We start from the raw sequence: 13,431 nt of genomic DNA, 5'->3' as shown, positions 1-13,431 counted from the left end.
TTCTTTGGGGTGACATCACCTCAGAAGAAGCAAAGAGAAGCCCAGCCACCCGGCACTGAGAAAATACAGAATTTCGGACAATATCCTGGAGAGAGGGAAGGAAGGAGAGGACAATTCATTGGGTTTTGTTCTGGTTCACTATTATAAAAATATAAAATAAAGGCTGTGGCGTCTGTCCTCTTCCTAGCTTGGAGAACCCTCCATTACGGCTGGGAGCTCTGAAGGGGCGGAGGCTAAAGAGTCCCAGCCGCTGAGCCGACACTGTCATGTAGAACAGTCTGGGGGCTCTCCTGGAAGGAAGTGGGGGTCAGGGAAGCAGTAGGAATGAGGAGAAACAGAATCATTGCAAAAGGCACGAAAGAGAGAAGGCCGTGGACAAGGTTGGGCCACAGGAAAAGGAGCACAACAGACAGCAGAAAGAGAAGAGAGGAAAGCAGCGGGGCGGGAGGGGTGGGGAAGAGGGGAGAAATATTAAGACAAAGGGAAGGAAGGGGAAACAAGGAAGGAAAGGAAGGTAGGTTTGGAAGGAAAGAGGAAGGAAAGAAAGAAGAGACTCGAGGGATATAGGGAAAACAAAGAGGGAGAAACGAGGCTGTGAAACAATCCTGGGAGAAGTAGGAAAAGGCAGGACGAGGGAGGCCGTGTTGGAGCAAATATATCGCGACGAGGATGCAACAGTCTAAAGCTAAAGTTCAGAAAAGCCTGAAAACCTTGGTCAACAACTGAAGTGTGGCCGCCGGCCACAGGGCAGAGCGAGGCCTGGGGCTGTCGGAGCGTTTCCCCCACCCACCCCGTCTCCCCCGGGCCGGCTTGGGGCACCTCCTCCGCATGTCCTCCGGTCCTGTGGCGTCGCCCGGGACTGCAGGGCCGAGCTGCGCGCCCCGGTCCGCCGGCCGCTCCACCTCCTCTTCCCAGTTCGGGCTCGGGCTTGAGGCAGCGACTAGGAGGTCGATGCCGGGATAGGCAGTCCGTGTAAGCTACTGAGGCCGTCTGGGGCCTTGCCGACAGGGCTGGGAGGCTTCCGGTCGGCCACTGCAGGAGGAAGCATAGGGCGTAGGGTCACTACCTGGCTTAGTGTAAGACCAGAGACCCCAGGAGCCCGGAGCCCAGGACTCCCGCAAACCCGGTGACAGTGCGAGGATTCGGGGGTGAATGCTGCGGCACGCACTCCGTTAGAAGAAAGAAACAGAGAGCTCCACGCATCCACCGTTGCCCACCCTCACCCTCCCCTAAAGAGGCCACTCACGAGGGCAGCATTAGCAAGTGCCTCTCCTCGAAAGACCGTTTTGCAGACGTTCCCAGGCCGTTGACCCGATGCAATTCCCTTTACCCCGAGCCCGCTTGATAAAGAATGAGATGAGCGGTGCTGCAGACCTGTGCACCCCCGAGCCGTAGAGGTTCTCGGATCCTAAACCTCTGGGGAAGGAAGCAGGGAGCTAAGATCCGCACACCCCTTCTCCTCCACCCCCACACCAGACTTCAACCGCGGACGCAAACCCGAGGAGCTGCCAGCACATCAGGAACGCTGTCTCTCAAAGCGGTTAGGGGCCCTCGCGTGGGGTGGGGAGAAATCGAGTGGGGAGTAGGTCACCAAAGACGCCCCTCGTGGAGGGCCCAGGGAAGCCTGGAATCCTACCGACAAAGGAGGCGGCCGCGCTTCAGTGCGCGACCGACTTCGTTATGCTCCGAGAGGCCCGAAGTTCCAGATTCCCTCATCACTGTGGGCGCAGCACGTCGTGGGACCTAGGGGGCTCCAGATTAAGTGACAGTGGGCTTGCCAAATCAGGCGGTATTCTATGCGTTGCTCTGTTATTTAGGGGCTTGGGAAAGGGACCAAAGTTTTGCTGCTGGAAGCCAGAAAAGTGACGCTGGGATCTCGAAATCTCTGTTTTTCTTTCCCTAATCCGCCACCTCTCAGCTCCTCCTGCTCTAGGAGGTACACGTTTGTTTATACGTAAAGACGCCTATTTTCAATTTTCTTATTTTCCCCCAAGAATTAAATGGGGAGCTCTGAGCACTCACTTTGGGGTGAGGGAGAACTCTGGATGTTTTTCCCCCTACAGCTGCCCCTGCCGCAGCCCCAGAAACAATTTGCTGTGGCTACAAGGAGCTGGACCCTACACCTCTGTGCGAAGGATCCACATACACACACAAGCACGCGCATCTGGTTTCCTAGAGGTTTAGAAGGGATAAAGACCTTTCCAGGTTAAAGTGACCCCGTTCTCCCGCTACACCTCCCCCATCTTTCAGCTCTCTTTCCAAAACCCATTTGCGGCCACTCAGCCAACGAAGTTTTCGGACATTTTCTTTCCACCCCGTACACATACTTCAAGGTGATCAAAAATATTTGTTTTTACTGAGTATTCATGATATTAAATTGCTTTTAGTAAATACTTTTTTCCTACTGAAACCAGCAAATGGTATTCCTACTATTCTTATGAACTGAAGAACAATTAATGACAGTAATTGCCTTCTAGGATAAGTTTGTTTGAATATAATTGTAAAGCATTGATTAGAAAAAAAGGCAGTGATTCAGATTACTTTGTTTTGTAATTTTTCAAAGACCAGTTGGGGGTATAGAAGGTCTTTGAAGTCAGTTTTTCTACCAGTAAGAAGAATAAAAATTTTTAACCCAATTTTTAAGACCCTAAGTACAGGATTTTCCCTGAGACCTCTTATTGGTCCTTAAGTTAAAAATTTTTTTAAACCAAATAAGTATGTAATTGTCATTATTTTTATGTTCCTTGTTCAAACACAAACATTTTTGTGTCAGTTTTGGAAATCATTTTGAATGATGAGTTCCATTTATTGGAAGATCCTTTACCTGTATTTTTAAAGAACTATGAGAATCAGGAAATTAAGTTATAAATTTAATAACTAATGTAGCTAATTATTGCTACAGACTTTGAAAATTGATGGGATGTTTCATAATAGAACGCGAGTATAATGATAAAAGGAACATGAATGCAAGTGCCATTCAACTATTTTGTATTTCTGAAAGGAAATTGTCTTCTAAGGAAACGAACCACCAATGACCCCCCTCCCCCGCAGCCCAATTAACTAGAATTAGTTTTGATTTCAGAACTATATGTTTTACCTTTGGATTGTTACCCACCAGTCATAATTTGTTTCTAATTTAGAGCTCAAAATGCCCCAAGACAAAGTGGCTCCATTAGCAAAGGACTGCTTTGCTCTGAAGGTAGCAAGTCCTTTTCTGAATCTTTCACCTTCTTGAGATCAGCTCAAGAGAAATCTGTTAAATTTGTGGATACATTTTTTAATTCAAATGAACCTTAGTTAAACAATTTGTGTAATGAGATAAAGTCCATTTTGATATCTAATCCAACGGATAATGAATGTCATTGTCCAGAAAGCAGGTAGATTTGAAGCCAAGAATAAGACCCTAAGCACAGGACTTTCCCTGAGATCTCTTATTGGTCCTTAAGTTTAAAGCTTAAATGAGTTTTAATTCTCAATTTTTAACATTTCTTTTACTTGGAATTTCTTATAAATGGGCAAGTGGTATTATCCTATTATTTAAATTAAGTTTAATGCTTAAAGGAGCTCTAATTCTTAATTTTTGAAAATAAAAAAATATTCTTGTTCCTCCACTTCACGTTGATGGCATATCCATACTCTCTCTCTCCCTCTCTCTCCTTCCCCCACCCCTCTCTCTCTCCCTGTAATTGTGTCACTCCTAGGAAACAGAGCTTTTGCCTGCCCCCGACTTGCCCACATCCATCTGCCTCCCACTTCCGCCTTGGCAAGTATAAGGTGGATCAGTTAATAAAGATCCTTTTGTAATCTGGAACACCCTTCTGCCCTATGCTACCCCCAGGTTTGTGCCCCATCTCCTTCACTGCTGGAGCTCAGACCCCTGAGGTGACTCATTCCTTTCCCAAGGTAGTTGAAGTTGCAAATTTCTGGTGATTAGAATTTAAATGCAAGCAGGTTCGAAATTAGGAAATTCAGTCACTCCTTTAACCTATGGGGAAAACGAAGACTCAAGAGCAGATGATGTTTCACAAGTTATAAGAAAAACCAGAACCTGAAGGTCAATGTAAGAAAACTACCCTCACGCTGTTGACCATCAATTAAATACCTCGAATCTGTTAGTTTGACTTATCAGGGAGTCGATTTATGGAGGAGGAGGAGAAGGAGGGGGAATTGGAGGAGGAGAGAGAACTCCCAGTCACATTTCTCACAGAAAGGACCATCAAATCCCACAGAATTCAAAAGAATCTAGACTTAAGGACACATGATTGAAATGCTCTCTACTTTCCCAAAGAAGGTATTTAAAAAAGTGAATGCAAGGAGAGAACGGAGTCTGGTTTTAAAAAGGATAAGGAGGAGGAAGAGGAAGAAGAAGAAGAGAAGAAGACCCTGGAAGAAAGAGACAGGCAAGATGAGTAGTGCCCGGAAAGATCCAGGCGCAAATCCAGGTGCCAGGGCAGTCTCACCACAGAAGACAAGCTCCTGAGGCCACAGAGAAATGAGCCTGGATGGTGCTTCCAGACCCTTCTACTGATGGAGAAATGAGACCCAGAGAAGTGCAATAATTTGGCCAAAAGCATATAAACTAGAACCAAACCTGACCATCTTTCTTCTCTTTCCGTACAATTCAGGGGAGGGGGACAGTCCTGGAGCCCCTCTAGGGAGACAACATACACCTGTTAGAAAGTATTCCACTCCAAGAAGCTACAGGCTTAACGTTTAATGCAAAGGAAGAATTCATGCCAAATACCAAATTTCTGTCACTACCTTTTCTCACTCTTGCACCCCCTTTCATTCACCCTTCCTAACCCGTTCTACATTCATCTAACCCTGCCCCACCCATGCCCCTCACCTTCTCGGCTGGCATGCTTGAAGGTCATCGCTGCAGCAAGCTCTCCACTATGAACAGAGACGCTAGCCCCGGGGGGCACCACTGTGGGGGTTTGCGCTGGTGGCCAAGGTGGGCCAGGTGCTAGGTAGCTGCCCGCTGGCGTGCTGTACACACCATGCTGGTTGGAGGCCGGGTAGGCGCAAGCCGGGAGGAAGCTGCCTACTGCGGCAAGGCCGGAGGCCGACTGTGCGGACAAAGAGGGACAGACCATCAGTAGCAGGCGACCCAGCGTTCTTCTCCAGCACATGCAGTTATGAGGCAGGGCATCCTCATTTTCCCCTGCTGTCCCCTCAATTATCCCCATGCAAGGATTGGCCTCCAATGTTCCTAGTAAGGACTCTGGCAAAGTGATTTCTACTTAAGCTGTTATAAATAATTCTGGGGTGAGGAGAATCAAGGTATTCACCAGCCTTATTTAAAGGAAGTGATTCTCCAACCATCTATCTATGTTACGAATTCCAGCTTTTATAGCAAAGATATCTTGGCAAAAGGTAACTCAATCCCCTCGAAAACCAGCCTCCCCCAAACTAGTGCACTTTAGAAAAGGAGAGAAAATGCTGCACAGGTCTTGGTGGCTGAGCTACCACACATCTTGACACCAGACATTCGTTCCCTGACCTGGGGGAATTTTCTCTTCTTTTTCTCTCTTTCCCCCAGTACAGCACACACCCCAATCCTTCTGCTTCCCTAGTTAAAGACACCTCTTTACCCTGCCCCTTGGTTACCTGAGTGTATTTAATGTCCGCCTCCAAGGCCGGTTTTTCCAGGCCATTCACTGCTGGGGTGGCTGGGAAGGCTGTGCGGTTCACGCTGGCCCAGTCTTCCATCTTGGGGGAGTAGGTGGCGCCTTCGCTCCCGGCCAGAGCCCCTGCGGGGGGCGGGGGACACAAGACTGATTAATAGGGTCATCTCAGTCTGTGCTGCTTACACATGCAGCCCTCTGGCCCGGTCGTTTACACACATGCCTACAAGCACTTAGTTTGTCTCTGAGGGAGCAGCCAGAACACCTGAAGTAGCCAAACTCTCCGGGAACAACTAGAGGCAGAGGTTTTGGGGGTGCACAGGGTTTAACTTTCACTCTTAGAGAGGGAGATGCTGCTCCTCGCTCCTCCCAGCCTGAGACCCGCTTCCAGCAAAACAGGTCTCCAGAGGAGAGGCAGCCTGTAGGACAGTGGCAGGACGCACTCAGCCAAGGCACCTTTCCACCATCCAGAGGCGCCGCAAAAGTTTCAAGTTCAAATACAAAGCTGGCTCATGAGAATTACTTGGGTTTCTCAAAGTCTCAAAAAGCGTCTGGAAAGCTGGGAGACAGTCCTACTTAGAACTGCCTCTGGAGACATCCAATATCTCCCAAAAGAGGCGTCAGCCCAGCAACCAGTGCACATCAAGGGAACATGTTTCCTCCCTCATGTGTGTGCTCAGGAAACAGAGAGAAAGCTCCAGATCCGAGCAGGGAGCTGGTGAGGTTACCTCTCTGACCACAGGCCACTCCAGGGGAAGCTTTGGCCCCAGCCAGTGGCCCAGGGTGGGTTTGAGCTACCAGGAGAAACAACATGTGTGGCCTCAGCCTGCCCTACTGCCTCTGAAGCTAAGATTTCACAGTTTCTTCCCTCCCCCACCCTCCACCTTGAGCTGTGGTAAATTTTGCTTCTTATCATCCTCTTGAGTCTGCTCGCATAAGAGTGGGCTGCGTCCCTCGCCCAGCTGCTGGGAGCAAGGGACAGTGCGAAGAAACTGGGACTTGGTCCGGCCCACATAGGTTCTTCTCAAGCCTAGCACCAAGGCCGCCCCAATCCTTTCTCCTTTCTTCTCCCCCTCCCTTCCCTACTGAAAAAGATGACCAACAGTTTGCTGAGTTCTAATTACAAGCAAAGGGCAAATCCTGTGAGATTTCACTGGAGAATAGCTGCAGTCCTGGGACACTGTCACTGTCTAAGCTCCAGGACCTGCAAGGCCGTGGGTCTGCTGGATATCTAGGCCACTAGACAAGACAGGCGGCCCTTTTGCTTTTTATTCAAAAGAGCCTTTGGTCCTGGGAGGAACAGAACCCTTTGAGAAACAGTGATGGATCCAGAAAGACCCTTAAGAAAGGGTCGCAGAATTAACTTTGTGGTTTGTTTGGCTTAGATCTGACGATAGGAGTTTGCATACTTTTTGCAAGAATGAAAAAACGCAATTTCAGGCCTCCAAATTTGTGGTCTACGATTGCTCTTCCATTTGGGAAATATTTTCCATATTTGTCATAAAAAGTTCAAGATGTCCGAGGACTCCCACAGAAGGCCTGGGACCCTCAGACTCTGTGGCCAGCCCCAGACGTCCCCAGAGCCAAAACTGTTCCAAGGATGACAAGGAGTGTGACCCCTCACCTTCATGTCCACCCCCCCAATCTCCAATTCTGCCCCTTCCAAAAAGGCTACAGAAGGCCTCCACGACTGACCTGTTTGCTCCATAAACGTCCGGATGCCCAGGATGTTGCTGACCGAGTGCGCAGAGGGCCATGAACGGGGGATGCTGACATGGCCTGCTGTGCCCGGGACCCCGTGGTGGCTGCCCATCTTAGTGCCCGTAGGCGACACGGGGCTTGGGTAGGGGTACTGGTAGATGTGGTTGTAGGGCAGCGCGGGCTGTGGCGGCGGCTGCTTGCTCGCCTCGTAGGGCCCGGGCTGCGCCAGGCTGCCAATCTTATTGCGCAGGATGCGGCTGATGGAGCTCACAGAGGGCACGTTGTACTTGTCACAGACGCCGTCGGCCAGCAGTCGGTCTCGGATCTCCCAGGCAAAGATGCCGGGGTCGCCCTGCTTGTAATCCCGAATGTGCTTGACCACGTTGGGGGTGGTGACGCGAGGTTTGCTGCCCCCGATGGCCCCGGGCAGGATAGAGCCTGTCTCGTTGTAGCGCGCCAGGATCTTGCTCACGCAGCCGTGTGATACGCGTAGTTGCCGGCTGATGTCACAGGGTCGGATACCAAGCTGCGCCAGCTCCACGATGCGCAAGCGGATGGCGTTGGGCAGGGGGCGGCCGTTAACGAACACGCCGCCCAGCTGGTTCACTTCGCCATACGTCTGCTCTGCGGACGCGCCCGAGGATCGTGAGCAGGAGAGGTAGAAAACATGGGCGGGTTAGCCAAGGGTGTCCGCACGGGGCTAGGGGCAGCACCCAGGCGCGCCTTGGAAAAGTGACCCGTGTGTACCCTGCCAGCAAATAGCCTTGGTCTAGCTCAGGGAGTGGACGCGGGCATAGGGACCGCGGAGGAGGGCGCCACGCGCTACAGCCCTCCGTGCCCTTTTGACGCGTCGACTTGAGAAATACCACCCTCGGACCCGCCGAACTGCCCCCACTCCCACCCCGAAGGCTGAGGACGTGCAAAGAACGCGTCTGGTGCGGGACCCAGGACCTAGTCTACCAAGGAAAGCGGGATGGAGGAAAGGGAGGCGCTGAGACACAGTCCACCTCGTCAGCCCACCCGCGCCCTGCTTGCTGCCCGCCCCTTACCCATGGCGCGCGGGCCAACCAGCTGCCTGGGGACGGGGCGGCCGGGGCTGGGCCCGGCGCAGTCCAGGAGAGCTCGGGAGTTGCTGCAGCGGGAAAGGCATAGAGGGAGGACGCGCGCGAGCCGAGCGCCCCGGCGGCCAGGCCGCGGGCTGGAAACGTGCTGTGCGCCGCCGCCGCCTAGCGCGCTGCCGTCCGCCCCCGAACCCCCCGCTGCAGCTGCCGCCGCCGCCTCCCAGGACACTCTCCACGCCCGCGACCCCAGGCCCAGGGTGAACTTCATCCGATTAAGAGAAATTTGTCTGACCGGGAGGCTGCAGCTTGCGGGAATCAATTTGACGTGTCCTCCACGTCAATCTCGGCAGTCACGCCGGAGACGCGCAAGTTGGCAGCTCATTGGTTCCCGTCACTGCAGTCCTGCGGCCCCCTCCCCGCGGTGAAACATTACCCCCTCCTCCTGTCCTCCCCCTTGGCCCTCCTCTGGAACCCTCCCCCTACACACACACACACACACACACACACACACACACACACACACACACACATCCTAACCCAAGCTGGGCCTGGAAGGCCTGGAACCTTCCACTTACTCATCTCCCCTCGAAGCCCCTTACCCCTTTAGTTGTAATAGAGATAGGGTAGTCATTTCAAATTGATGGATATTTATTTGTACTAGTACTAGTTTTGGTTTAAGTGTTATTACTATGTCCACCGCCACTACTGCTAAGATATTAGAATATTAAAATTGATTCTGGCAAGATGGGCAGTGTATGAATACCTCTACCGCCCCTTTCTCTGGGCAGGGAGTACAGAAAGAGTGGTTCCAGTGCCCCATTTCCAGCTTTCGAACATAGCAGTAACAAGGAGCATTCATGATGATGCAGGACCAAGGGCCCAAGGCTTTCGCGTGTCCTGTTCTGGCCAGCACCTCAATCCTGCTTTTCGGAAATCTTTACAATATTTAATAGCCACCCTCTCCCTTGGGATAGTGCTGTGATTTCAGTGATGTGAGTGAGGCACGTTCTAGATTCTGTCTTCCTGCAGATAGGCCCATCCACCTGAACTCATTCCTCTCTGAAGTGACACAGGACGCAGGTCAGAAAGGGATTCTGACCTGCTGCCCCCAGGGTAAATAGCCTGGGCTCTCCGGACCCCAGGCGGGTCCTGGCTGCCTGCTGTAGGCTGCACACGCCAGTAGTTCCCGCTCTAGGCCTGAAGGACATTTTTTTTTTTTTTTTTTTTTTTTTTTTTACTTTTTCCTAATCCAGATGGAGAACTCCGAATCCTTCCCCGCCTGGGAGGCCTGGCCTCACCTTTCACCCAACACCCTCGGCTTCCAGGAAGCCTTTGTTAAATCACTGAATGGTCCCTCCCCTCCATTTGAGCAGGAGTTTGCTTAGCCCTGAACTCTTTGGTCTTAACACTAAGGTCAACTCTTTTCCATATTACTATCTTGCATCAACGCCCAGTTCTAGACTTTCAAACCTGTGTCTTAACTGTGGCAGTCGCAGAGGGAACCCCGTGGTGGGTCCATGAGAGGGCAGGTGGAGGGAGAAAGCTTCTGGTTTTGCCCTGAACTGACACGAGGAAGCAGGGACCTGGGAGTTCTGAATTTGAGTAAGAGCCACGGGCATTGGGCTAAAGGTACAACAAAGGAAAGGGGACCCAGGAGGGAGCCTAGGAAGAGCCATGGTTCCTGGGACTCCCGAGTGCTCCCAGCTCTCCTCAGGAAGCGGGAAGCATTCCCCTCTATCCACCTCGGGATAGTCTAACACTTGGAAGCTGGTGGAGAGCTGCGCATGGCGCTGGCCTGGTGCTGCAGATGGACTGGATCAAAGCAGCCTGACCCCTTTACCTCTGCTGTGGGATCAGAAAGTATAGCCAGCTCCGAATCAACCTGTTCAAATGTGCCATTTAGGAGGGCCTGAACCGTAAATCCCGGGCCCTCTGGAGGGAAGGCACACGGTCAGCAGAGCTGGAGCCCTAGCCACAGACAAGAATTATCCTTGGAAAGAAAACCCAAGTTCTAAGGTAGCGAGGACTCTCTCCTCCCGCATCACGGAGAACACAGTGCAGCCTCAGGAAGGCCGCAGGGATCAGAAAGGACAGGCTGCGCTGATAAGGGTGGGGTACTATTTAGACGACTAGGCCAGTACACGACTGCGCAGGGTTGGGGCAAGGACTGGGTAAAGTCGTGGTTTGGATTACCGTAGGCAAACCAGAGCCAGAAGTTCTTCCAAGATATGGAGCAAGATTGAACATGCACCAGCTGGTGAGGGCTCCGAGGCCGCATCCCAGCAGTTATGTCCAGGTGTTTTTGGACCCTGTTTGCCCTTGATCTAGACTTCCGTTGACTGAATTTCAAGCCAAGCCCGGAGACCAAAAAGATTGTTCCTATAGCTGGAAACTTCAGTATCCATAACCCAGTGCATGCCGCGAGATAAAGTGAAGCAGCTAAAACCATGTCTTTCCCCTGTACGCGAGGAGTCGACAGGCACGCTCAGAGAAGAAACAATAAAGCCGGCGGTGCCTCTTGAGAGCTGATTCCATCCCAACTGCACCCTTAGGGGGACATCACCCCACTTCTGCCAGTAGAGCGCAAGGCGCTGGCAACAAAGTACAGGGAGGTGCAGCCAAGAAAGGCATCTTCCCGCATTCCCCTCAGCGAAGTTTACTCGAAACTGCGGTAGACGGTCCGAGGACTGCGTCCAGGGTTTCTCTAAGGTGTTAGAGCCTGCCGGCCCTCGCTTCACATACCACCTTCCTCCAACCCCGAAGCCGGGACCACACAGCGCTGGTGCAGCCTGCTCACAGCCTTCGGAAAAGCTTACAGTTTGTCGCCCCCTGTCGGCTCGCGGCGCTGCTCTACAAGTTCGCGTGGCCGACTAGGTTAGAGGAGAGGTGGCCCAAAAGTGAGGTTGCAGAAGGAAAGGAAACGTTTCTTCCACCTCCACGAGAGGCAGCTTTATCCCCTCTATGACCAGGGAGCGGCGACGGGGCCGGCGCTGAGCGCGCAAAGGTAAAAAGCTCACGGGATCCACGTCTGTGCTTGGCTGTATTTGGCTCCGTAGTTTTGAGCTCTCTGGGCGCGGCTTGGAATAAGGTGAAAAGCGGCTCCCAGGGTCGCGGGAGCCGCTGAGCTAAGGGCGCGCGCCGGCACCCGGGGTGTGACGCGTCCAACTGGGGCTGGATGCCCAGAGGGACAGAGGACGGACTCGACGGTCCCCCCAAGTAATCCCGGAAAATGACCCAAGTTTTCCAAGGGAGAGAAAGGAGAGGCAGTTAGTGCTCAAAACGTGAGGCGAAGAGGAGGGAGGAGGAGAGTACCTGTCCTTCTTGAGACTAGGGCTGGAGGCGGCAGGAGGGGTTGCGGGTGAATACTCCCTGGCGGTTTGCTTGAAACCAATACCCGAATGTTAATGCTGCAAGAGTTTCGGTACATCTTCCTTGGAGCGACAGTCGTCCCCACGTCACCTCGCCTGCGTCTCTGATTTTTGGTGAGACTGTTTCGGAGAGTTATTTGGGTGCAAACGAAACGTGCCGGTCGCAATAGGCCAGGATGTACCGAGGCCCCGTGCATTTCGAGATCTTCAGGAGAAACCCAAACAAGTAGATGTAAGTCCTTCTCAGATCCCGCAGAGCAGAAAGAACAACTACTGGCTGGGCACTTTTCAGTTCAGCGGTCGGGAAGGAGCCGACAGCAGGAAACACAGGCAGCGTACCCGGAGGGCTTTGGGCCAAGTGTGGGCCCCACTAATGACCAACGCCGGTACCCACCAACCTCCCTACCGGTGAGCAGTATCAGGATCCTGGGTCCTCTCAGACAGCCTCCGCTCAGGCCTGCGGAGCCCACATCGTTCTGGGATGTGTCTTGACTCAGCTCACGCCCTATGCTTTTTGCTACGATTTTAAAAGCACTGTGCGGTGAGTCGTGTGGTTCGAAAGCAAAGTCAAGCAAACCGAATATCTTAGTTTTCTTTTTCAAATTTGCTTTTTTAAAAGAGCAGCGCAGACTACAGACCCACTTTATGCACCAGGTTATATTGTGCCCCTTCCCGCACGCACAGTTTTGCAAAGGTGATCCCGCGCGCCAAACTTAAAAAGAGTAACGAGTAAGAAGTGGCTAGTTGAAAGGAGATGGATGGGAAGAAAAGGTGACCCAGACTAGGAAACAAAACCGTCAGGGAAAGCGCGAACAGAGAACTAGCTGCAGGAAACCGGAATATGAGACAAAGCAATTAACGAAACCCCACTAGGAGTGACCACAGGGAATGGAGAGAGTAGGGAAGAGGGAAGAGACCTCAGGGCTGAATTGGTCCATTTGCGAGCGGCCGGCGAGGTCCTAGATGGTGCTTCCTCCCCACCAAGTGGCCTCTCAGGGAAAGAGGATGGGAGAATTGCGCCCCGCACCTGCCACTCCAAATTGGGACTCACATACCGCCTAGACCCCAAATGGAAGACGTTGATGATGGTGCCAAATAGCATTAAAATGCAGCTCCAAGAACGTGAAATATAGTCCTCGGTTTCTCAGACTGCTTGTGATCATGGTGGAATTAAAGTTCTTTGCTTAGCCTCACATTTTAGTTGCTAGCCTGGAAATGTTTATTGTCGAAAGCAAGTGGGTCAAGCCGGCAGTGATGCGGTGGAAGCTGACTCTGCCTACACTGGCTGCTGACTGTACAATAAGTTCTTGAAAATGCAAGGAGAGAAAAGTAGATAATTTTTTTTCATTTTCCTAAAATAAAATGAATAAGCAAGAATAGATTAATATTTTCCACATGAATAATAAAGCAGTTCCCCCAGTTCATTCGAAGAGTAAGAAAAAAATTAGAAAACAGACTAGGGGAGAGACACCCACTAGAAATAAACAGGGGAAAATTGAGTGTCGTGAACGAAGATTTAAGATACTTTCTACCCTGCAATTCGGGGATCTGATACCACATTTATAACATTCCTTTTGGAGTAGAAACATTTTAAATGTCGCATTTTTATGATAAAAATAAACTACAGAAAGCTAGTGCCATTTGTACAAATGATTTCTTTGAGTCTTCTGAACG

At 51.5% G+C, this 13,431-nt stretch overlaps 1 protein-coding gene across 1 annotated transcript; it reads right to left on the bottom strand.

Annotated features, from left to right (window-relative positions):
* Nucleotides 1-940: 940 nt before the first annotated feature.
* Nucleotides 941-8,657, bottom strand: PAX1 (paired box 1). Its single transcript, XM_016156059.2, has 5 exons — nucleotides 8,378-8,657; nucleotides 7,323-7,952; nucleotides 5,611-5,753; nucleotides 4,847-5,069; nucleotides 941-1,032 (listed from the first exon to the last, which is right to left on the bottom strand). Exons 1-5 carry the CDS (start codon nucleotides 8,655-8,657, stop codon nucleotides 941-943), a joined length of 1,368 nt encoding a protein of 455 aa, XP_016011545.2.
* Between the last annotated feature and the right edge of the window lie 4,774 nt (nucleotides 8,658-13,431).

The sequence above is a fragment of the Rousettus aegyptiacus genome, unplaced genomic scaffold (genome assembly GCF_014176215.1).
Source record: "Rousettus aegyptiacus isolate mRouAeg1 unplaced genomic scaffold, mRouAeg1.p scaffold_m13_p_12, whole genome shotgun sequence".
Taxonomy (NCBI): domain Eukaryota; kingdom Metazoa; phylum Chordata; class Mammalia; order Chiroptera; family Pteropodidae; genus Rousettus; species Rousettus aegyptiacus.
The sequence above is the reverse complement of the archived record's forward strand: the minus strand, read 5'-3'. Positions and strand labels throughout refer to the sequence as shown.

Coding starts and splice junctions, on each gene's coding strand:
- PAX1 (XM_016156059.2), bottom strand. CDS start 8,657: ATGAAGTTCACCCTGGGCCTGGGGTCGCGGGCGTGGAGAGTGTCCTGG. Junction 7,953..8,377: donor GGTTGGCCCGCGCGCCATGG/GTAAGGGGCGGG, acceptor GCGCGTCCGCAG/AGCAGACGTATGGCGAAGTG. Junction 5,070..5,610: donor CGGACATTAAATACACTCAG/GTAACCAAGGGG, acceptor TTGTCCGCACAG/TCGGCCTCCGGCCTTGCCGC.